General features: G+C 48.1%; 1 protein-coding gene across 2 annotated transcripts in view; it reads right to left on the reverse strand.

Moving 5' to 3' along the window:
- Positions 1-24,414, reverse strand: part of ankdd1a (ankyrin repeat and death domain containing 1A) — a 357,444-nt gene that overhangs the window by 302,419 nt on the left and 30,611 nt on the right. For both annotated transcript variants that reach the window (XM_041175241.1, XM_041175240.1), the window contains exons 5-7: positions 19,596-19,700; positions 18,669-18,767; positions 8,812-8,910 (exon numbers count right to left, since the gene is read on the reverse strand). In XM_041175241.1, the coding sequence (XP_041031175.1) occupies positions 8,812-8,910; positions 18,669-18,767; positions 19,596-19,700 (303 nt within the window). The remainder of the gene's footprint in view (positions 1-8,811; positions 8,911-18,668; positions 18,768-19,595; positions 19,701-24,414) is intronic.

Here is a 24,414-nt window from a genome sequence, read left to right on the forward strand (position 1 = left end):
GTGCACCAGGTTAGGGTACCTGTGCTCAGGATTGTACCCAGTGCTCCAGGTTAGGGTACCTGTGCTCAGGATTGTACCCAGTGCTCCAGGTGTAGAGTACCTCTGCCCAGGATTGTACCCAGAGCACCAGGTCTGGGTACCTGTGCTCAGGATTGTACCCAGTGCTCCAGGTGTAGAGTACCTGTGCTCAGGATTGTACCCAGTGCTCCAGGTGTAGGGTTCCTCCGCCCAGAATTGTACCCAGTGCTCCAGGTGTAAGGGTACCTGTGCTCAGAATTGTACCCAGTGCTCCAGGTGTAGGGTACCTGTGCTCAGGATTGTACCCAGTGCTCCAGGTTAGGGTAACTGTGCCCAGGATTGTACCCAGTGCTCCAGGTGTAGGGTACCTGTGCTCAGGATTGTACCCAGTGCTCCAGGTGTAGGGTACCTGTGCTCAAGATTGTACCCAGTGCTCCAGGTTAGGGTACCTCTGCTCAGAATTGTACCCAGTGCTCCAGGTTAGGGTACCTGTGCTCTGGATTGTACCCAGTGCTCCAGGTGTAAGGTACCTGTGCTCAGGATTGTACCCAGTGCCCCAGGTTATGGTACCTCTGCTCAGAATTGTACCCAGTGCTCCAGGTGTAGGGTACCTCTGCCCAGAATTGTACCCAGTGCTCCAGGTTAGGGTACCTCTGCTCAGAATTGTACCCTGTGCTCCAGGTGTAGGGTACCTCTGCCCAGGATTTTACCCAGTGCTCCAGGTGTAGGGTACCCGTGCCTAGGATTGTACCCAGTGCTCCAGGTGTAGGGTACCTGTGCTCAGAATTGTACCCAGTGCTCCAGGTGTAGGGTACCTGTGCTCAGAATTGTACCCAGTGCTCCAGGTGTAGGGTAGCTGTGCTCAGGATTGTACCCAGTGCTCCAGGTGTAGGGTACCTCTGCCCAGGATTGTACCCAGTGTTCCAGGTGTAGGGTACCTCTGCCCAGAATTGTACCCAGTGCTCCAGGTTAGGGTACCTGTGCTCAGAATTGTACCCAGTGCTCCAGGTGTAGGGTACATGTGCTCAGAATTGTACCCAGTGCTGCAGGTGTAGGGTACCTCTGCTCAGAATTGTACCCAGTGCTCCAGATGTAGGGTACCTCTGCCCAGGATTGTACCCAGTGCACCAGGCTAGGGTACCTGTGCTCAGGATTGTACCCAGTGCTCCAGGTTAGGGTACCACTGCCCAGGATTTTACCCAGTGCTCCAGGTTAGGGTACCTCTGCCCAGAATTGTACCCAGTGCTCCAGGTTAGTGTACCTGTGCTCAGGATTGTACCCAGTGCTCCAGGTTAGGGTACCTCTGCTCAGAATTGTACACAGTGCTCCAGGTGTAGGGTACCTGTGCTCAGGATTGTACCCAGTGCTCCAGGTGTAGGGTTCCTCCGCCCAGAATTGTACCCAGTGCTCCAGGTGTAGGGTACCTGTGCTCAGAATTGTACCCAGTGCTCCAGGTGTAGGGTACCTCTGCTCAGGATTGTACCCAGTGCTCCAGGTTAGGGTAACTGTGCCCAGGATTGTACCCAGTGCTCCAGGTGTAGGGTACCTGTGCTCAGGATTGTAGCCAGTGCTCCAGGTGTAGGGTACCTGTGCTCAAGATTGTACCCAGTGCTCCAGGTTAGGGTACCTCTGCTCAGAATTGTACCCAGTGCTCCAGGTTAGGGTACCTGTGCCCAGGATTGTACCCAGTGCTCCAGGTGTAAGGTACCTGTGCTCAGGATTGTACCCAGTGCCCCAGGTTATGGTACCTCTGCTCAGAACTGTACCCAGTGCTCCAGGTGTAGGGTACCTCTGCCCAGAATTGTACCCAGTGCTCCAGGTTAGGGTACCTCTGCTCAGAATTGTACCCTGTGCTCCAGGTGTAGGGTACCTCTGCCCAGGATTTTACCCAGTGCTCCAGGTGTAGGGTACCCGTGCCTAGGATTGTACCCAGTGCTCCAGGTGTAGGGTACCTCTGCTCAAAATTGTACCCAGTGCTCCAGGTGTAGGGTACCTGTGCTCAGAATTGTACCCAGTGCTCCAGGTGTAGGGTACCTGTGCTCAGGATTGTACCCAGTGCTCCAGGTGTAGGGTACCTCTGCCCAGGATTGTACCCAGTGCTCCAGGTGTAGGGTACCTCTGCCCAGAATTGTACCCAGTGCTCCAGGTTAGGGTACCTGTGCTCAGAATTGTACCCAGTGCTCCAGGTGTAGGGTACATGTGCTCAGAATTGTACCCAGTGCTGCAGGTGTAGGGTACCTCTGCTCAGAATTGTACCCAGTGCTCCAGGTGTAGGGTACCTCTGCCCAGGATTGTACCCAGTGCACCAGGCTAGGGTACCTGTGCTCAGGATTGTATCCAGTGCTCCAGGTTAGGGTACCACTGCCCAGGATTTTACCCAGTGCTCCACGTTAGGGTACCTCTGCCCAGAATTGTACCCAGTGCTCCAGGTTAGTGTACCTGTGCTCAGGATTGTACCCAGTGCTCCAGGTTAGGGTACCTCTGCTCAGAATTGTACACAGTGCTCCAGGTGTAGGGTACCTGTGCTCAGGATTGTACCCAGTGCTCCAGGTGTAGGGTACCTCTGCCCAGAATTGGACCCAGTGCTCCAGGTTAGGGTACCTCTGCTCAGAATTGTACCCAGTGCTCCAGTTGTAGGGTACCTGTGCTCAGAATTGTACCCTGTGCTCCAGGTGTAGGGTAACTCTGCTCAGAATTGTACCCAGTGCTCCAGGTGTAGGGTACCTGAGCTCAGGATTGTACCCAGTGCTCCAGGTTAGGGTACCTGTGCCTAGGATTGTACCCAGTGCTCCAGGTGTAGGGTACCTGTGCCTAGGATTGTACCCAGTGCTCCAGGTTAGGGTACCTGTGCCCAGGATTATACCCAGTGCTCCAGGTTAGGGTACCTGTGCTCAGGATTGTACCCAGTGCTCCACGTTAGGGTACCGGTGCCTAGGATTGTACCCAGTGCTCCAGGTGTAGGGTACCTCTGCCCAGGATTGTACCCAGTGCACCAGGTCTGGGTACCTGTGCTCAGGATTGTACCCAGTGCTCCAGGTGTAGAGTACCTGTGCTCAGGATTGTACCCAGTGCTCCAGGTGTAGGGTTCCTCTGCCCAGAATTGTACCCAGTGCTCCAGGTGTAGGGTACCTGTGCTCAGAATTGTACCCAGTGCTCCAGGTGTAGGGTACCTGTGCTCAGGATTGTACCCAGTGCTCCAGGTTAGGGTAACTGTGCCCAGGATTGTACCCAGTGCTCCAGGTGTAGGGTACCTGTGCTCAGGATTGTACCCAGTGCTCCAGGTGTAGGATACCTGTGCTCAAGATTGTACCCAGTGCTCCAGGTTAGGGTACCTCTGCTCAGAATTGTACCCAGTGCTCCAGGTTAGGGTACCTGAGTCCAGGATTGTACCCAGTGCTCCAGGTGTAAGGTACCTGTGCTCAGGATTGTACCCAGTGCTCCAGGTTATGGTACCTCTGCTCAGAATTGTACCCAGTGCTCCAGGTGTAGGGTACCTCTGCCCAGAATTGTACCCAGTGCTCCAGGTTAGGGTACCTCTGCTCAGAATTGTACCCTGTGCTCCAGGTGTAGGGTATCTCTGCCCAGGATTTTACCCAGTGCTCCAGGTGTAGGGTACCTGTGCCTAGGATAGTACCCAGTGCTCCAGGTGTAGGGTACCTCTGCTCAGAATTGTACCCAGTGCTCCAGGTGTAGGGTACCTGTGCTCAGAATTGTACCCAGTGCTCCAGGTGTAGGGTACCTCTGCCCAGGATTGTACCCAGTGCTCCAGGTTAGGGTACCTCTGCTCAGAATTGTACCCAGTGCACCAGGTGTAGGGTACATGTGCTCAGGATTGTACCCAGTGCTCCAGGTTAGGGTACCTGTGCCTAGGATTGTACCCAGTGCTCCAGGTGTAGGGAACCTGTGCCTAGGATTGTACCCAGTGCTCCAGGTTAGGGTACCTGTGCTCAGGATTGTACCCAGTGCTCCAGGTGTAGGGTACCTGTGCTCAGGATTGTACCCAGTGCTCCAGGTTAGGGAACCTGTGCCTAGGATTGCACCCAGTGCTCCAGGTTAGGGTACCTGTGCTCAGGATTGTACCCAGTGCTCCAGGTTAGGGTACCTGTGCTCAGGATTGTACCCAGTGCTCCAGGTTAGGGTACCTGTGCCTAGGATTGTACCCAGTGCTCCAGGTATAGGGTACCTCTGGCCAGGATTGTACCCAGTGCACCAGGTTAGGGTACCTGTGCTCAAGATTGTACCCAGTGCTCCAGGTGTAGAGCACCTGTGCTCAGGATTGTACCCAGTGCTCCAGGTGTAGGGTACCTCCGCCCAGAATTGTACCCAGTGCTCCAGGTTAGGGTACCTGTGCGCAGGATTGTACCTAGTGCTCCAGGTGTAGGGTACCTGTGCTCAGGATTGTACCCAGTGCTCCAGGTGTAGGGTACCTGTGCTCAGGATTGTACCCAGTGCTCCAGGTTAGGGTACCTGTGCCCAGGATTGAACCCAGTGCTCCAGGTTAGGGTAGCTGTGCTCAGAATTGTACCCAGTGCTCCAGGTGTAGGGTACCTCTGCCCAGAATTGTACCCAGTGCTCCAGGTTAGGGTACCTCTGCTCAGAATTGTACCCTGTGCTCCAGGTGTAGGGTACCTCTGCCCAGGATTTTACCCAGTGCTCCAGGTGTAGGGTACCTGTGCCTAGGATTGTACCCAGTGCTCCAGGTGTAGGGTACCTCTGCTCAGAATTGTACCCAGTGCTCCAGGTGTAGGGTACCTATGCTCAGAATTGTACCCAGTGCTCCAGGTTAGGGTACCTCTGCCCAGGATTGTACCCAGTGCTCCAGGTTAGGGTACCTCTACTCAGAATTGTACCCAGTGCTCCAGGTGTAGGGTACCTGTGCCCAGGATTGTACCCATTGCTCCAGGTTAGGGTACCTGTGCTCAGGATTGTAGCCAGTGCTCCAGGTGTAGTGTACCTGTGCTCAGGATTGTACCCAGTGCTCCAGGTTAGGGTACCTGTGCTCAAGATTGTACCCAGTGCTCCAGGTGTAGAGTACCTGTGCCCTGGATTGTACCCAGTGCTCCAGGTGTAGAGTACCTGTGCCCAGGATTGTGCCCAGTGCTCCAGGTTAGGGTACCTGTGCTCAGGAGTGTACCCAGTGCTCCAGGTGTAGAGTACCTGTGCCCAGAATTGTACCCAGTGCACCAGGTTAGGGTACCTGTGCTCAGGATTGTACCCAGTGCTCCAGGTTAGGGTACCTGTGCTCAGGATTGTACCCAGTGCTCCAGGTGTAGAGTACCTGTGCCCAGGATTGTACCCAGTGCTCCAGGTTAGGGTACCTGTGCTCAGGATTGTACCCAGTGCTCCAGGTTAGGGTACCTGTGCCTAGGATTGTACCCAGTGCTCCAGGTATAGGGTACCTCTGGCCAGGATTGTACCCAGTGCACCAGGTTAGGGTACCTGTGCTCAGGATTGTACCCAGTGCTCCAGGTGTAGAGCAGCTGTGCTCAGGATTGTACCCAGTGCTCCAGGTGTAGGGTACCTCCGCCCAGAATTGTACCCAGTGCTCCAGGTTAGGGTACCTGTGCGCAGGATTGTACCTAGTGCTCCAGGTGTAGGGTACCTGTGCTCAGGATTGTACCCAGTGCTCCAGGTGTAGGGTACCTGTGCTCAGGATTGTACCCAGTGCTCCAGGTTAGGGTACCTGTGCCCAGGATTGAACCCAGTGCTCCAGGTTAGGGTAGCTGTGCTCAGAATTGTACCCAGTGCTCCAGGTGTAGGGTACCTCTGCCCAGAATTGTACCCAGTGCTCCAGGTTAGGGTACCTCTGCTCAGAATTGTACCCTGTGCTCCAGGTGTAGGGTACCTCTGCCCAGGATTTTACCCAGTGCTCCAGGTGTAGGGTACCTGTGCCTAGGATTGTACCCAGTGCTCCAGGTGTAGGGTACCTCTGCTCAGAATTGTACCCAGTGCTCCAGGTGTAGGGTACCTATGCTCAGAATTGTACCCAGTGCTCCAGGTTAGGGTACCTCTGCCCAGGATTGTACCCAGTGCTCCAGGTTAGGGTACCTCTACTCAGAATTGTACCCAGTGCTCCAGGTGTAGGGTACCTGTGCCCAGGATTGTACCCGTTGCTCCAGGTTAGGGTACCTGTGCTCAGGATTGTAGCCAGTGCTCCAGGTGTAGTGTACCTGTGCTCAGGATTGTACCCAGTGCTCCAGGTTAGGGTACCTGTGCTCAAGATTGTACCCAGTGCTCCAGGTGTAGAGTACCTGTGCCCTGGATTGTACCCAGTGCTCCAGGTTAGGGTACCTGTGCTCAGGATTGTACCCAGTGCTCCAGGTGTAGAGTACCTGTGCCCAGGATTGTGCCCAGTGCTCCAGGTTAGGGTACCTGTGCTCAGGATTGTACCCAGTGCTCCAGGTGTAGAGTACCTGTGCCCAGGATTGTACCCAGTGCACCAGGTTAGGGTACCTGTGCTCAGGATTGTACCCAGTGCTCCAGGTTAGGGTACCTGTGCTCAGGATTGTACCCAGTGCTCCAGGTGTAGAGTACCTGTGCCCAGGATTGTACCCAGTGCTCCAGGTTAGGGTACCTGTGCACAGGATTGTACCCAGTGCTCCAGGTTAGGGTACCTGTGCTCAGGATTGTACCCAGTGCTCCAGGTTAGGGTACCTGTGCTCAGGATTGTACCCAGTGCTCCAGGTTAGGGTACCTGTGCCTAGGATTGTACCCAGTGCTCCAGGTGTAGAGTACCTGTGCTCAGGATTGTACCCAGTGCTCCAGGCGAAGTGTACCTCCGCCCAGAATTGTACCCAGTGCTCCAGGTCAGGGTACCTGTGCCCAGGATTGTACCCAGTGCTCCAGGTGTAGGGTACCTGTGCTCAGGATTGTACCCAGTGCCCCAGGTGTAGGGTACCTCTGCTCAGGATTATACCCAGTGCTCCAGGTTAGGGTACCTGTGCTCAGAATTGTACCCAGTGCTCCAGGTGTAGGGTACCTGTGCTCAGAATTGTACCCCGTGCTCCAGGTGTAGGGTACCTCTGCCCAGAATTGTACCCAGTGCTCCAGGTTAGGGTACCTCTGCTCAGAATTGTACCCAGTGCTCCAGGTTTGGGTACCTCTGCCCAGAATTGTACCCAGTGCTCCAGGTGTAGAGTACCTCTGCTCAGAATTGTACCCAGTGCTCCAGGTTAGGGTACCTGTGCCCAGAATTGTACCCAGTGCTCCTGGTGTAGGGTACCTGTGCTCAGGATTGTACCCAGTGCTCCAGGTTAGGGTACCTGTGCCCAGGATTGTACCCAGTGCTCCAGGTGTAGGGTACCTGTGCTCAGGATTGTACCCAGTGCTCCAGGTGTAGGGTACCTGTGCTCAGGATTGTACCCAGTGCTCCAGGTTAGGGTACCTCTGCTCAGAATTGTACCCAGTGCTCCAGGTTAGGGTACCTGTGCCCAGGATTGTACCCAGTGCTCAAGGTGTAAGGTACCTGTGCTCAGGATTGTACCCAGTGCTCCAGGTTAGGGTAACTCTGCTCAGAATTGTACCCAGTGCTCCAGGTGTAGGGTACCTCTGCCCAGAATTGTACCCAGTGCTCCAGGTTAGGGTACCTCTGCTCAGAATTGTACCCAGTGCTCCAGGTTAGGGTACCTCTGCCCAGAATTGTACCCAGTGCTCCAGGTGTAGGGTATCTATGCTCAGAATTGTACCTAGTGCTCCAGGTGTAGGGTACCTCTGCCCAGGATTTTACCCAGTGCTCCAGGTTTAGGGTACCTCTGCTCAGAATTGTAGCCAGTGCTCCAGGTTAGGGTACCTCTGCCAGAATTGTACCCAGTGCTCCATATGTAGGGTACCTCTGCTCAGAATTGTACCGTGCTCCAGGTTAGGGTTCCTGTGCCTAGGATTGTACCCAGTGCTCCAGGTGTAGGGTACCTGTGTCTAGGATTGTACCCAGTTCTCCAAGTATAGGGTACCTCTGCCCAGAGTTGTACCCAATGCTCCAGGTGTGGGGTATCTCTGCTCAGAATTGTACCGAGTGCTCCAGGTATTAAATACCTGCAGCTTTTGCAGACTGGATTTCAAGGTCCTATTCATTTTCCTTCATGCTGCTGTTCAGTATCCTTAACAAAAACGGAATTACCTGGAAAAACTCAGCATGTCTGGCAGCATCGGCAGAGAAGAAAAAAGTTGACGTTTCGAGTCCTCATGACCCTTCAACAGAACTGAGTGAATCTTAGGAAAGCAGTGAAATATAAGCTGGTTTAAGGTGGGGGTGGGGAGGGAGGGAGAAGTAGAGGGCGGGGGTGTGTGGTTGTAGGGACAAGCAAGCAGTGATAGGAGCAGATAATCAAAAGATGTCACAGACAAAAAAACAAAGAAGTGTTGAAGGTGGTGATATTATCTAAATGAATGTGCTAATTAAGAATGGATGGTAGGGCACTCAAGGTACAGCTCTAGTGGGGGTGGGGTGGAAAGACTAGCAGGGCATAAAAGATTTAAAAATAATGGAAATAGGTGGGAAAAGAAAAATCTATATAAATTATTGGAAAAAACAAAAGGAAGGGGGAAGAAACAGAAAGGAGATGGGGATGGAGGAGGGAGTTCAAGATCTAAAGTATCCTCATAGCTTCAGTGAGTTCTCCATCACATCCCTCTCCTCCATTTCCAGCAAGATTAATTGAACAAAATGGTAGTTCTATAAAAGGCCAGTGTTGTAACTGACTAGATTGTGAAATGTGCAACGAAGCTGGAAATTTACCCGTGTTCGTTCAATAAACCTTTGCCAATAGATATTTTACTTAAACTTCAAAATCTCACCAGATTTTTCTCATCCAGATCCACTCCAGTTTCTATTATTCGCTGCAGGACTTCAACATGCCCACTTCTCGTGCTCAGATGTAGGGCAGTGTTCTGTTCCTATGGAATTCACAATAGTTAGACAGTAGCAATCATGCTGCTGCACCACTGCTGGTAACAATGGCTCAGAATCTGATAATTTAACAATATCTTTTTCTTCCATTAGATATTCTAGAATGTAGAAGGCTCTATATTCTGAAAGAGCCACAGCTTCAGTTTATCCTGGAACAGAATCCAGCATATAATGCCCCAGTTTCTTTTGTTCTACCTGCTCCCCCATTGGCAGTTTAAAACCTTTATCAATGAATGAGGTAGCACCTCCAAGTACAAACCTTCCGAATGTGCAGGCTAATGAAATTTAAGCAGAAAAAGCAGTGGAGCAGCGAAGAATACGCACAAAAATAAAATGGTATTTGAGAAATTGTAAATTTGCAAGAAGTGTAGCAAGTTAACGCAGTATAGCAGCTTAGATTGTTGATTTGATGCGACTACCAACGATCACTTAACCACCACCTACAACCAATAGCTCCCAGTTTGATACACATGGATTCTATTCTGAAATGTGGGAAAATGCTGAACAAATTAAAATGCAAAGCAAGTAGTCCTTAGCAAAGCCCAGCAAAAATAAAAAAAATCTGCTTTTATGTTGCACACTTCATATCACAGAATCACACAATGCAGAAGAGGCCCTTCGGCCCATCGAGTCTGCACCGACACGTGAGAAACACCTGACTTACCTACCTAATCCCATTTACCAGCACTTGGCCCATAGCCTTGAATGTTATGATGTGCCAAGTGCTCATCCAGGTACTTTTTAAAGGATGTGAGGCAACCCGCCTCCATCACTCTCCCAGGCAGCACATTCCAGACCGTCACCACCCTCTGGGTAAAAATGTTTTTCCTCACATCCCCCCTAAACCTCCTGCCCCTCACCTTGAACTTATGACCCCTTGTGACTGACCCTTCAACTAAGGGTAACAGCTGCTCCTTATCCACCCTGTCCATGTCCCTCATAATCTAGTAACACCTCGATCAGGTCGCCCCTCAGTCTTCTCTGCTCCAACGAAAACAACCCAAGTCTATCCAACCTCTGTTCATAACTTAAATGTTTCATCCCAGGCAACATCCTGGTGAATCTCATCTGCACCCACTCCAGTGCAATCACATTCATCCTATAATGTGATGACCAGAACTGCACACAGTATTCCAGCTGTGGCCTCACTAAGGTTCTATACAACTCCAACATGACCTCCCTACTTTTGTAATCTATGCCTCGATTGATAAAGGCAACTGTCCCATATGCCTTTTTCACCACCCCACTAACATGTCCCTCTGCCCTCAGAGATCTATGGACACACACGCCAAGGTCCCTTTGTTCCTCAGAACTTCCTAGTGTCATGCCATTCATTGAGTACTTCCTTGTCAAATTACTCCTTGCAAAGTGTATCACCTCACATTTTTTGGGGTTAAATTCCATCTGCCACTTATCTGCCCATTTGACCACCCAGTCTATATCTTCCTGTAGCCCAAGACACTCAACCTCACTGTTAACCACCCAGCCAATCTTTGTGTCATCCACAAATTTACTATTCCTACCCCCCACATAGTCATCTATGTCGTTTATATAAATGACAAATAATAGGGGCCCGAGCACAGATCCCTGTGGTACGCCACTAGACACTGGCTTCCAGTCATTAAAGCTTCCTTTTGTCATCACCCTCTGTCTCCTACAACTAAGCAAATTTTGAATCCACCTTATCAAATTACCCTTTATTCCATGTGCATTTGCCTTCTTTATAAGTCTCCCATGTGGGACCTTGTCAAAGGCTTTGCTGAAATCCATATAAATTACATCAACTGCACAACCCTCATCTACACACATGGTCACCTCCTCAAAAAATTCAATCAAATGTGTTAGGCATGACCTCCCTCTAACAAAGCCATGCTGACTATCCCTGCTCAAACCTTGCCTCTCCAAGTGGAGATAGATACTCTCCTTCAGAATTTTCTCCAATAGTTTCCCTACCACTGACGTGAGACTCACTGGCCTGTAGTTCCCTAGCTTATCTCTACAACCCTTCTTAAGTAGCGGAACCACATTAGCTGCTCTCCAGTCCTCTGGCACCTCCCCTGTATCCAGAGAGGAATTAAAAATTTGGGTCAGAGCCCCTGCAATCTCCTCCCTTGCCTCCCTCAGCAGTCTGGGACACAAATCATCCGGACCTGGAGATTTGTCCACTTTTAAGACTGCCAACACCTCCAATACCTTGTCACTCCCTATATCAATTTGCTTTAGAACCTTGCAGTCTCTCTCCCAGAGTTCGATACCTTCATCCTCATTCTCTTGGGTGAAGATGGATGTGAAGTATTCATTCAACACTCTAGCGATGTCCTCTGGATCCACCCATAGATTGCCCCTTGGTCCCTTATGGGCCCTACTCTTTCCCTGGTTATCCTCTTCCCATTGGTATACTTATAGAATATCTTGGGATTTTCCCTACTTTTACCAGCCAGAGCTTTCTCATATCCCCTCTTCGCTCTCCTAATTGCTTTCTTAAGCTCCACCCTGCACTGTCTGTACTCCACTAATGCCTCCGCTGATTTGCTTCCCTTGTACCTGCTAAAAGCCTCTCTTTTCCTCCTCATTGTAACCTGAAAATCTCTGGTCATCCATGGTTCTCTGGGCTTGTTACTCCTTCGTATCACCCTAGAGGGAACATGTTGAGCCTGTGCCCTCCCCATTTCCTTTTTGAACTCCCCCCACTCTCATCTGTAGATTTCCCCACAAGTAGCTGTTCCCAGTCTACCTTGGCCAGATCCTGCCTTATTTCACTAAAACCCAATCCAAAACATTTTTTTGCAACTTGTCTATTTCTTTGTCCATAACAAGCTTAAATTGTACCATGTTGTGGTCACTATCACTAAAATGCTCCCCCACCACCACCTCAGCCACCTGTCCAGCTTTGTTCCCCATAAGTAGGTCCTGCACTGCATCGTCCCTTGTTGGACCCTCTACATGTTGACCTAAAAAGTTCTCCTGTACACATTTCAAGAAATCCACTCCATCCAAGCCCTTAACACTATGTCTATCCCAATTAATGTTGGGAAAGTTGAAATCACCTAACATAATTACCCTATTGTTATTGTTTTACACACCTCCGCAAATTGTGCACATATTTGCGCCTCAATTTCCCACTAACTATCTGGGAGTCTATAATAAACACCCAACAATGTGGCTGCCCCTTTTTTATTCCTAAACTCTACCCTACCCACAAAGCTTGATTTGATGCCCCCTCCAAGATATCATCTCTCCTTACATAGAGAAGTAGGCCATTCGGCCCTTCGAGCCTGCTCCGCCATTCATTATGATCATAGTAACTGCAGTAACTGACTCCTTAACTAATAATGCAATGCCTCCTCCTCTTTTACCCCCTCCCCTGTCTACCTGAAGATTCTATATCCCGGAATGTTGAGCTGCCAATCCTGCCCCTCCCTCAACCACGTCTCAGTGATGGCTACTATATCACAATTCCACGTGTCAATCCTCACCCTTAACTCATCCGTTTTATCTGTAATACTCCAGGCATTAAAGTAGAGGCCATCCAGCCTTGCCTTACTCCCTTGAAACTTAATGTAGCTGTACTCCCTCTGACTTGATTGTTTTACTGTATGATGATGTGTCCCTATTCTGCTAACATTCTGTGTCCCCTCCCCCTGCCGAATTAGTTTAACCTCCTCCCAACAGCACTAACAAACCGGCCCACAAGGATGTTAGTCCTGCTCTGGTTCAGATGTAGACCGTCCCGCTTGTACAGGTCCCACCTTCCCCAGAAACGGTCCCAGTGATCCAGGAATCTAAAACCCTCCCTCCTGCACCAATTCTTAAACCGCGTACTCATCTGTGCTATTCTCCTATTTCTGAGCTCGCTAGCACGTGGCACTGGGAGTAATCCAGAGATTACAACCCAAGAGGTCTTGCTTTTTAGTCTACTGCCTAACTCCCTGAATTCTTGATGCAAGACCTCATCCCGCTTTCTACCTATGTCATTGGTACCAACATGTACCATGATCTCTGCCTTATCACCCTCCCCCTTCTGGATGCCCTGCAGCCGTTCAGTGACATCCCAGACCCTGGCACCAGGGAGGCAACACACCATCTTGGAGTCACGTTGATGGCCACAGTAGCACCTATCTGTTCCCCTGACTATAGAATCCCCTATTGCTATTGCTCTTTCTCCCTTCCTATATAGACAGGCCACTTGTGGTGGCAGAAGCTTGGCACTCCGTGGAGGAACCACCGCCCTCATCAGCCTCCAAAATGGAATACCAATTTGCAAGCAGGACCCCAGGGGACTCCTGAACCACCTGCCTGTTTCTCTTGGACTGCCTGGTGGTCACCCATTCCCTTCCTTCCTCAAGGATATCCTGGAGACATCCCAAGGTGCTTTTCGATGTGTGTTTTTAAAAATTTATTCACAGGATGTGGGCTTCGCTGGCTAGGCTAACATTTAATACCTATCCCTTGTTGCCCTTGAGAAGGTAATGGTGAGCTGCCTTCTTGAATCGCTGCAGTCCATGTGGTGTAGGTGTTGTTAAGAAGGGAGCTCCAGGATTTTGACCCAGCAACAGTGAAGGAACAGCAATATATTTCCAAGGCAAGATAGTGTGGGCCTTGGAGGGAAGTTTTCAGGTGATGATGTTGACATGCATCTGCTGCCCTTGGCCTTCCATGTGGTAAATGTTGCGGGTTTGGAAGGTGTTGTCAAAGGAGCCTGAGTGAGTTGCTGCAGTGCACCTTGTATATGGTACACAGTGCTGAGACTATGCGTCAGTGGTGGAGGGAGTGAATGTTTAAGGTGATGGATGGGGTGCCAATCAAACAGGCTGCTTTGTCCTGGATGGTGTCGAGCTTCCTGTGTGTTGTTGGAGCTGCACTCATCCAGGCAAGTGGAGAATATTTCATCACACTCCCAACTTCTGCTTTGTAGATGGTGGACAAGCTTTTGAGAGTCAGGAGGCGAGTTACTCACTGCAGAATTCCTACTTTCTGACCTGCTCTTGTAGCCACAGTATTTATATGGCTAGTCCAGTCCAATTTCTGGTCAATGGTAAGTCCCAGGATGTTGATAGTGGGTAATGCAGCAAGGGTAATGCTATTGAGAGTCAAGGGGAGGTGGTTAGATTCTCTTATTGAAGATGGTCGTTACTTGCCACTTACCAGGCCAAGCCCAAATATTGTCCAGATCTTGCTGCATACAGATATGGACTGCTTCAGTATCAAAGGAATCGTGAACGGTGCTGAACATTGTGCAATCATGAGTGAGCATCCCCACTTCTGATTTTATGATGGAGGCAAGATTATTGATGAAGCAGCTGAAGATGGTTGGGCCCAGGACACTACCCTGGGGAACTCCTGCAGCGATGTCCTGGAACTGAGATAACTGACCTCCATAAAGCACACTCATTTATCTTGGTGCTAGGTAAGACTGCACAAATTGGAGAGTTTTCCCCAACTCCCAATGATTTCAGTTTTGCCACACTTGGTCAAATGCTGCCTTGAGGTCAAGGGCAGTCACTCTCACCTTTTCTCTTGAGTTCAGTCTTTTGTTCATGTTTGGTTTAAGGTTGCAATGAAGTCAAGTGCTGAGTGGCTCTGGTGGAACCCAAGCTGAGCATCAGCAAGCAGGTCATTGCTGAGCAAGTGTCTCTTGATAGCACTGTCGACAATGCCTTCCCTCACCTTGCTGATGATTGAGAGTAGGCCGATGGGGCGGTAATTGGCCAAGTTGGATTTCCCCTGGTTCTTGTGGACAGGACCTAGCCACACATTGCCAGTTAGTTGCTAGTGTTATAGTTCTGGAGCACAAGCCTTCAGTACTATTGCCAGAATGTTGTCAGGGCCCATAGTCTTTGCAGTATCTAATGCCTTCAGCTGTTTATGAATATCATGTGGAGTGAACTGAATTGGCTGAAGACAGGCACCCCTGATGCTGGGATCCTCGTGTGGAGGCCGAGAAGGATCATCCACTTGGCACATCTGGCTGAAGGTGGTGGTAAAGCTTCACTCTTGCCTTTTGCTCTGATGTCCTATGTTCCCCCATCATTAAGGATGGGGATATTTTTGGACTCTTCTCCTCCCGTTGCTTTACTGTCCTCTGCCATTCACGACTAGATGTGGCAGGAATGCAGAGCTTAGACTTAATCCATTGGTTGTGGGACCTCTTAGCTCTGTCTATTGCTTGTTGTCTCTGCTATTTGGCAAGCAAATAGTTCTGCATTGTAATTTTTGGGGAGGTGGTGGCATTGTGATTTTGTCACCGAACTAGTAATCCAGAGACAAAAGCAAAATCCAGCGGATGCAGGAAATCGGAAACAAAAACAGAAAACGCTGGAAAGACTCACCAGGTCTAGTATCATCTGTGGAGAGAGAAACAGTGCTAACATTTCAAGTCTATCTGAAGAAGGGTCATACAGACTTGAAACGCTAACTCTGTTTCTCTCTCCACAGATGCTGCTAGACCTGCTGAGCAATCCAGAGAGTCAGGGTAATATTCTGGGACCCGGGTTTAAATCCTACCACGGCAGATGGTGGAATTTGAATTCAAGCAATAACAATCTGAATTGAGCATGAAGTCATTTTCGGATGTCAGTAAAAACCCACCTGGTTCACTAATATCAATTAGGGAAGGAAATTTGTCGTCCTTACCTGGTCTGGCCCACGTGTGACTCCAGACCCACAGCAACTCCTAAATGTCCTCTGAAATGACCGAGCAAGCCACTCAGTTGGATCAAACTGTTAGAAAGTCAATAAGGAATGAAACTGGATGGACCACCCAATATTGATCTCGGCACTGGAAATGACAACGGCAAACTCAGCCCTGTCGACCCTGCAAAGTCCTCCTTGCTAACATCTGGGGGCTAGTGCCAAAATTGGGAGAGCGGTCTCACAGACTAGTCAAGCAACAGCCTGACATAGTCACCCTCACGGAATCATACCTTACAGATATTGTCCCAGACACCACCCATCACCATCCCTGGGTATGTCCTGCCTACTGGCACCCAGCAGAGGTGGCAACACAGTGGGATAAAGTCGGGAGGGAGTTGCCCTTGGATTCCTCAACATTGACTTCGGAACCATGAAGTCTCATGGCATCAGGTCAAATATGGGCAAGCAAACCTCCTGCTGATTACTACATACCCAGCACCACCCCACGCAGCTGATCAATCATTATTCCTCCATGGTGAACACCACTTGGAGGAAGCACTGAGGGTGGTAAGGGCACAGTACGTACACTGGGTGAGGACTGCAATGTTCATCACCAAGAGTGGGTCGGTAGCACCACTCAGTACAGACTGAGATGGCCGAGTTCTCAAGGACAGAGCGATAGATTGGACCTGCAGCAGGTGGTGAGGGAACCAACAAGAGGGAAAACCTACTTGACATCGTCCTCACCAACCTGCCTGCCACAGATGTATCTGTCCATGACAGTATCAGTAAGAGCCACTGTTGTACAGTTCTCGTGGAGACAAAGTCCCATCTCCACATTGTGGATACCCTCCATCGTGTTATGTGGCATTGTGGGCCATCAGAAGCAGCAGAACTGTATTCAAGCACAATCTGTAACCTCACGGCCCAGCATATCCCCCACATATCATTACCACCAAGCCAGGGGATCAACCCTGGTTCAATGAAGAGTGCAGGAGGGAATGCCAGGAGCAGCACCAGGCATATTTAAAAATCAGGTGTCAAACTGGTGAAGCTACAACACAGGACTACTTGCATCCAAACAGCATAAGCAGAAAGCGACAGAGCTATGCAATTCTACAACCAGCGAATCAGATCTAAGCTCTGCAGTCCTGCCACATCCAGTTGTGAATGGTGATGGACAATTAAACAACTCACAGCAGGAAGAGGCTCTACAAATATCCCCATCCTCAGAGATAGGGGGAACCCAGCACATCAGTGCAAAAGATAAGGTTGAAGCATTTGCAGTCTTAGAGTGGATGATCCATCTCAGCCTCCTCTGGAGGTCCCCAGCATCGCCGATGGCATCACTGGCATCTACCTGGTAATGTGGAAAATTGTCCGGGTATGTCCTGTGCACGAAAAGCAGGACAAACCCAACCCAGCCAATTACAGCCCCATCAGTTTACTCTCGATCATCAGTGATGGAAGGGGTCATCAGCAGTGCTATCAAGTGGTGCTTGTCTAGCAATAACCTGCTCACTGACGCTCGGTCTACATTCCGCCAGGGCTACTCAGCTCCTGACCTCATTACAGCCTTGGTTCAAACATGGACAAAAGAACTGAACTCCCGAGGTGAGGTGAGAGTGTCTGCCCTTGACACCAAGGCCGCATTTGACCTAGTGTGGCATCAAAGAGCCCTAGCAAAACTGGAGTCAATGGGAATCAGGGGGAAAACTCTACTGGTTGGAGTCATGCCTAACACAAAACAAGCTAGCTGTGGCTGTTGGAGGTCAATCATTTCAGTTCCAGGACATCACTGGAGTTCCTCAGGGTAGTATCCTAGGCCCAACCATCTTCAGCTGCTTCATCAATAACCTTCCTTCCATCATAAGGTCAGAAGTGGGGATGTTCACTAATGATTGCACAATGTTCAGCACCATTCACGACTCCTCAAACACTGTAGCAGTTGATGTCCAAATGCAGCAAGACCTGGACAATATTCTGTCTTGGGCTGACAAGTGGCAAGTAACATTCACACACGTGACCATCTCCAACAAGAGAGAATCTAACCATCATTCCTTGACGTTCAATCGCATTACCATCACTGAATCCGCCATTATCAACATCCTGGAGGTTACCATTGACCAGAAACTGAATTGGACTAACCATATAAATACTGTGGCTACAAGAGCAGGTCAGAGGCTGGAAATCTCTGGACACACATTGGTCTGAATGTTGGTGGAGCTCGCTGCTTTGCCCTGTGCCATAGAATCTCTTAGATTCACTAGAATTCGCAGTGACTCAGTTTGATTTCTCATCTGAACACAACACTCTTTCAGTGTTGCACCAAACTGAGCCCAGAAACCCAAAAATATAAATACCCTACAGGGTATCCTGCTTTTTCCTTCACATTCCCATTAAACTGCTGGACCATCCAACTTTCCTTCCTGGCCCAATGCTCACTGCCACTGTAAACACTCTCTCATCAGGTACTGTCTTCTCCCTTTGCAAAAACACCATCACCCTCACATCCATAAAAAAAGTCACCCTTGACCCCACCGGGCCTGCAATTTAACATCCAATCTCCAACTACTCTTTCCTCTCCAACGTCTTTGAATGTCTTATCAGACTTTTTGCCCAAATCTCCCACTGTTTGAATCCCTCCAGACAGGCTTTTCCCATTCCACCTAGCAACCTAAGCAACATTAGCAGCCTAATTAAAGTCAAAGCCATGACAGTGTGCACTGTCCTTCTTTACCCTCTGGACAAAGGTGGCAGCATCATCTCCTCTCCCACCTTGTTTAATTCTTATTCCGGTGTGTAAATCTTTTCATGGCCCTGACCCACTCTATCCAAGAACCCACTAGCCTTCAGTTGCTGGAATTTCCTCCTTAAACCCTGCTGAACTCTACACCTCTCTTCCTACCTTTAAGGCTCTTCTTGGAATCCACCTCTTTGAACAACGTTTTGGTTACCCTTCCTGATAACTCCTCCTTTCACCCTGCATAATTTTGTTCAATTATGTTGTGAAGCGCCTTGGGACATTTTTCCATGTTCCTGTAATAACGGTGAGTATAAAAACCCCACACTGACAGTGAACTTAGTGAGCTCAAGCCTTTGTCATACTGACCTTGTCCTTCAAGCCATGGACACAGCCTGAGCCAATTAAGAATTCCACCACCTCTAGGTTGCCACAACTTGCTGCAAGATGTAATGCTGTTCGTTGCATCTGTAAAGAGGTAGGTTTTGTCATAAATTAGCAGAAACAGAGTGAAATAAACATTACAGAATAAAAGATGAAACAAATATGGATGTTCACCTGTTCTAGGGGATTACTCTTATTAAAATAAGGTGCTCCCTCCGAGCTTTTGCTCTCTCCAAGCTCGACTATTCCATCGCTCTTCTAGCCGGCCCCCCTGCCTTCAACCATAAACAAGTGTTCATCCAAAACTCGGCTGCTTGTATACTAACTAACACCATGCCCTGTATACCCAGTACCCTTGTGCTTACTGAGCTACACTGGCTCCTGGTCCATCAATGCATCCATTTTAAAATCCTCATCCAAGAGTTCAAATCCGTCCATGGCACCGTCCTTCCATATCTCTTTAAGCTCCTCCAACCCCACAGCCCTCCCATGCTTTGCATTCCTCCAAATCTGGACTCTTGTGTTTGCTCAATTTCCTTTTACCTTAAAGCAGGAGTGGTGGAAATTCAAAGAGCTTTGGGGAAGGAATTTCAGAGCGAAGAGCCTAAACAGCTGAAGGCATGCACAAGAGGCTAGAATTGGAAGAACACAGTTCTTAGAGTGTTGCAGGACTGAAGGAGGTAACAGGGATACTCTGACATGAATTCCTGATCTCTCCATTACCTCTAAGAGTATCAGCAATTAGACTCAGGCATCTGGAATTCAGGGATTCATGTATGAGCATTGGGAATTCAGGCGTACGTTTCCATCGTTATTCAATGTTGAATTCCAGATATTGGATCTTGTCAGTAAGAAAAAAATCTAATTTTGTAAAATTAACCCTAAACTCTTCAAATGGAAAACATTACTTACGTTGTCAGGTTTGTCCAGCCACACATTTTCCAGGTCTTCCAGAATAAACTCCAGAATCTTTACATGGCCTCTCTGGGCACCACAAAGCAGTAAATTTAGGCCATTCTGATCCAAGAAAATAAGGGATTCAAACTAATTAAACTTTATTCATGTAACATAAACCAAAACTAAACTGTACTCATAAAACACACCCAAACAAAATTATATTCATGACACACATTCTAAGTCACATGTGGATCATATTCCTGCAGGACACAATTCAGCATTAAGGAACAGGGGAATAAAGTTAACTTAATCAGTTAGAGAATTGTGGAATCATAAATGGTTACAGCACAGGAGGTAATTTGACTTATTTGATTCCATGCCAGCTCTATGCAAGAGCAGCTCAGCTAGTCCCACCAGCCCCACCCTTTCCCCATAGATCTGAAAATGTTTTCTCTTCAAATAACCGTCCAATTTACCTTTAAAAGCTATAACTGAATCTGCCACCACCACACTCTCAGGCAGTGCATTCCACATCCTTATCACTCATGTAAAAAAAATTCCCCTGTGTCTCCTTTGGTTCTTTGCCATTCACCTTAAATCAGTATCCTCTGGTTCTCAACCCTTCTGCCAATGGGAACAGTTCCGCCCCATCTATTCTGTCCAGAACCCTCATGGTTTTGAGCAACTCTATCAAATTTCCTCTCAACTTTCTCTTCAGGAGAACAAGCTTCTCTAATCTATTTATATATTTGAAGTTCCTTATTCCTGGAACCATTCTCATGAATCTTTCTGCACCTTTCTAATACCTTCAAATCTTTCCTAAAGTACAGTGCCCCGAACTGAATACAATACTCCAGTTGAGGCCAAACTAATGTTTTATAAAGGTTCATCATAACTTCCTTGTTTTTGTATTCTATGCCCCTATTCATAAAGTCCAGGATTTCATATGTCCAGGATGTGACAAGTGGAGACCCGCGGGGGTCTGTACTGGGGTCTCAACTTTTTACAATTTATATCAATGACTTAGATAAGGGGAGTGAAGGCATGGTAGCTAAATTTGCAGATGACACAAAGATAGGTAGGAAAGAATGTTGTGAAGAGGACATAAGGAAGTTGCAGACGAATATAGATAGGTTGAGTGAGTGGACAAAGATCTGGCAAATGGAGTATAATGTGGGAAAATGTGAAGTTGTTCACTTTGGCAGGAAGAATAAAAAAGCAGCATATTACTTAAATGAAGAAACCTGCAGGATTCAAAGATTCAAAGGGATCTAGTTGTTTTAGTGCATGATTCACAAAATCTTAGTATGCAGGTACAGAAAGTAATTAAGAAAGCTAATGGAATGCCATCCTTTATTACCAGAAGAATTGAACATAAAAGTAAGGATGTTATGCTTCAGTTACACAGGGCATTGATGAGACTGCATCTCTAACACTGTGTGCAGTTTGGTCTCCTTATTTAAGGAAGGATGTAAATGCATTGGAGGCAGTTCAGAGGAGGTTTACTAGATTGATACCTGGAATGAGTGAGTTGTTTTATGAGGAAAGGTTGGACAGATTGGGCTTGTTTGAACTGACTTTAGAAGTGTAAGGGGTGGCTTGATTGAAGTATATAAGATCCTGAACAGACTTGGCAAGGTGGACATGGAAAGGGTGTTTCCTCTTGTGGGTGTATCCAGAACTAGGGGACACTGTTTTAAAATTAGGGGTCGCCCTTTTAGGACAGAAATAAGGAAATTTTTTTTCTCCAGAGGATTGTGCAACTTTGGAATTCTCTGCCTCAGAAGGTGGTGGAGGCAGGATCATTGAATGTCTTTAAGGTGGAAGTTCTTGTTAGGCAAGGGAATTAAAGGTTATTGAGGGTAGATGGGAATGTGAAATTCGAAACACAAGCAGGTCGGCCATGATGTCATTGAATGGCAGAGCATGCTCAAGGGTTTGAATGACCCATTTCTGCTCCCATTTCACACGTTCACTCAATGGACTGGTCACTGTGTCCGGTTGGCAGGAAACTGCCTCCACTGCCAAGTCCTGTTTTCTCAACTCTCAAATGGCCAACGTTCCAGGGGAGGGAAAAGGAAATGCTTCAAACAAGCTCTTCTTGAAGTGCGGCAGCATTGACATTAATGACTGGGAGGAGCTTGATGCCGATCATTGAAAATGGAGACAACTTGTCCATCAAGCTGCATCATGCTTTGAGTCCAAACATCTTAATGATGAGGCAGCGCAGCGACAGAGAAAGAAAGGAAAACAAGCAACATCCTACACTCCAGATCCCACTACCTCATGGGATGTCCTGCCCCATGTGACCAAAGATCTGTGGGTTCAGAATCAGCCTGTTCAGTCATGTGAAGACTCATGACAGAAACTGACGATCCTAAGCAGGCATCGTCCTCCAATGGACATCATACCAACCACATTGCCATCATCTATCCTCTCTAATACCTTATTAAAATATTGAATCAAATTAGTTAAAAAGGATTTGCCTTTAACAAGTCCATACTGCCTTACAATAATTAACGCACATTTATCCAAATGTTGGCGAAGCATTTGCAGTTCTCCAGTCCTCTGACACCACCCCTGTATCTAAGCAAATTTGGAAAATTATGACCAGCGCTTCTGAAATAGACTTAATGAATCAGATAAAAATCTTCTCATTTCTGTCTTAAATGGGATACCCCTTATTTTTAAATTGTGTCCCATAGTTCTCATAGTCTTCTGTGCCTCTCTCAGAAGGGGAACATTCTCTCAGCATCCACCCTGTCAAGACTCCTCATTGTTTCAATAAGATCATCTCTCATTCTTCTAAACTCTAATGTATACAGGCCCAATCGGTCTAAACTTTCCTCATAAGGTCACCCCTTCATCTTAGGAATCAGCTGAGTGAACATTCTGAACTGTTTCTGCTGCAATTCTGTCCTTTGTTAGGTAAGGAGACCAAAACTGTACAATGAGATTGCTGCTTCTCCTTTTCCATAGCTAATCTAAACCTTATGATACAATGATCGCTGCCCCTAAATGTTCTCCTACTGACACTTGATCCGCTTGGCCCACCTCATCCATCAGAACCAGATCCAGCAATGTCTCCTTCCTCACCAGGTTGGAAATATACAGATGTAGACAATCTTCCTGAACACACTCTAGAAATTCTTGACCCCTCTGCCCTTTATATTACTATCTCACTCTATATTAGGATAATTAAAGTCCCCCATTATCATTACTCTATAATTTTTGCATATTTCTAACTTCCTTGCAACTTGTTCCTCTACAACTTTCCACTAGTTGTGGCCTATAGAATACACCCAGCCATGGTATGCTACCTCTATGGTTGCTTAGCTCTATCCGAACAGATTCTGCCTTTAATCTCTCTAGGACATTCTCTCTCTCCCCCCTCTTCGAATTTGGTCCGTGATCAGGGACAGCGGGGTGTGACTGTGTGTGACGCAGGTACGGGAATCCAGAAGGTAGCAGTGGAGGAGCATCAACTCTTGCAATTGTTCAACAGATTTGAGGTTCTTGAAGCTTGTATGGACGAGAACAGGGAGGATGGGCAAACTGACCGTAGCATCGTGGCGCAGGGGGCCATTTAAATGGCAGAGTTAAAAGGAATGTAGATTCAGCAAAACTGGAGTCATTGGGAATCAGGGGAAAACTCTCCACTGGTTGGAGCCATACTTAGCACTTACCAATCAAGAATCTATCTATGTCGGTGTTAAATACACTCAATGACCTGGCCTCCACAGCCTTCTGTGGCAATGAATTCCATAGATTCACCACTCTCTGGCTAAAGAAGTTTCTCCTCATCTCTGTTCTAAAAGGTCTTCCCTTTACTCTGAGGCTGTGCCCTCAAGTCCTAGTCTCTCCTACTAATGGAAACATCTTCCCCACGTCCACTCTATCCAGGCCTTTCAGTATTCTGTAAGTTTCAATCAGATCCCCACCCTCATCCTTCTAAACTCCATCGAGTATAGACCCAGAGTCCTCAAACGTTCCTCATATGTTAAGCCTTTCATTCCTGGGATCATTCTCATGAACCTCTTCTGGACCCTCTCCAGGGACAGCACATCCTTCCTGAGATACGGGGCCCAAAATTGCTCACGATACTCTAAATGTGGTCTGACCAGAGCCTTATAAAGACTCAGCAGTACATCCCTGCTTTTATATTCTAGTCCTCTCAAAATAAATGCCAACATTGCATTTGCCTTCCTAACTACTGACTCAACCTGCAAGTTAACCTTAAGAGAATCCTGGACTAGGACTCCCAAGTCCCTTTGCACTCCAGATTTGTGAATTCTCTCCCCATTTAGAAAATAGTCTATGCCTCTATTCTTCCTACCAAAGTGCATGACCTCACACTTCCCCACATTGTAATCCATCTGCTACTTCTTTGCCCATTCTCCTAACCTGTCCAAATCCTTCTGCAGCCTCCCCACCTCCTCAATACTACCTGTCCCTCCACCTATCTTTGTATCATCTGCAAACTTAGCCAGGATGCCCTCAGTTCCTTCATCTAGATCATTAATGTATAAAGTGAAAAGTTATGGTCCCAACACTGACCCCTGTGGAACTCCACTAGTCACCGGCCGCCATCCTGAGAAGGACCCTCTTATCCCCACTCTCTGCCTCCTGCCAGTCAGCCAATCTTCTATCCATGCTAATACCTTGCCTCTAACACCATGGGCTTTTATCTTACTGAGCAACCTCCTGTGCGGCACCTTGTCAAAGGCCTTCTGGAAGTCCAAGTAGATAACATCCATTGGCTCTCCTTTGTCTAACCTACTTGTTACCTCCTCAAAGAATTCTAACAGATTTGTCAGGCATGACCTCCCCTTGA

The sequence above is a fragment of the Carcharodon carcharias genome, chromosome 26 (assembly GCF_017639515.1).
Source record: "Carcharodon carcharias isolate sCarCar2 chromosome 26, sCarCar2.pri, whole genome shotgun sequence".
Taxonomy (NCBI): domain Eukaryota; kingdom Metazoa; phylum Chordata; class Chondrichthyes; order Lamniformes; family Lamnidae; genus Carcharodon; species Carcharodon carcharias.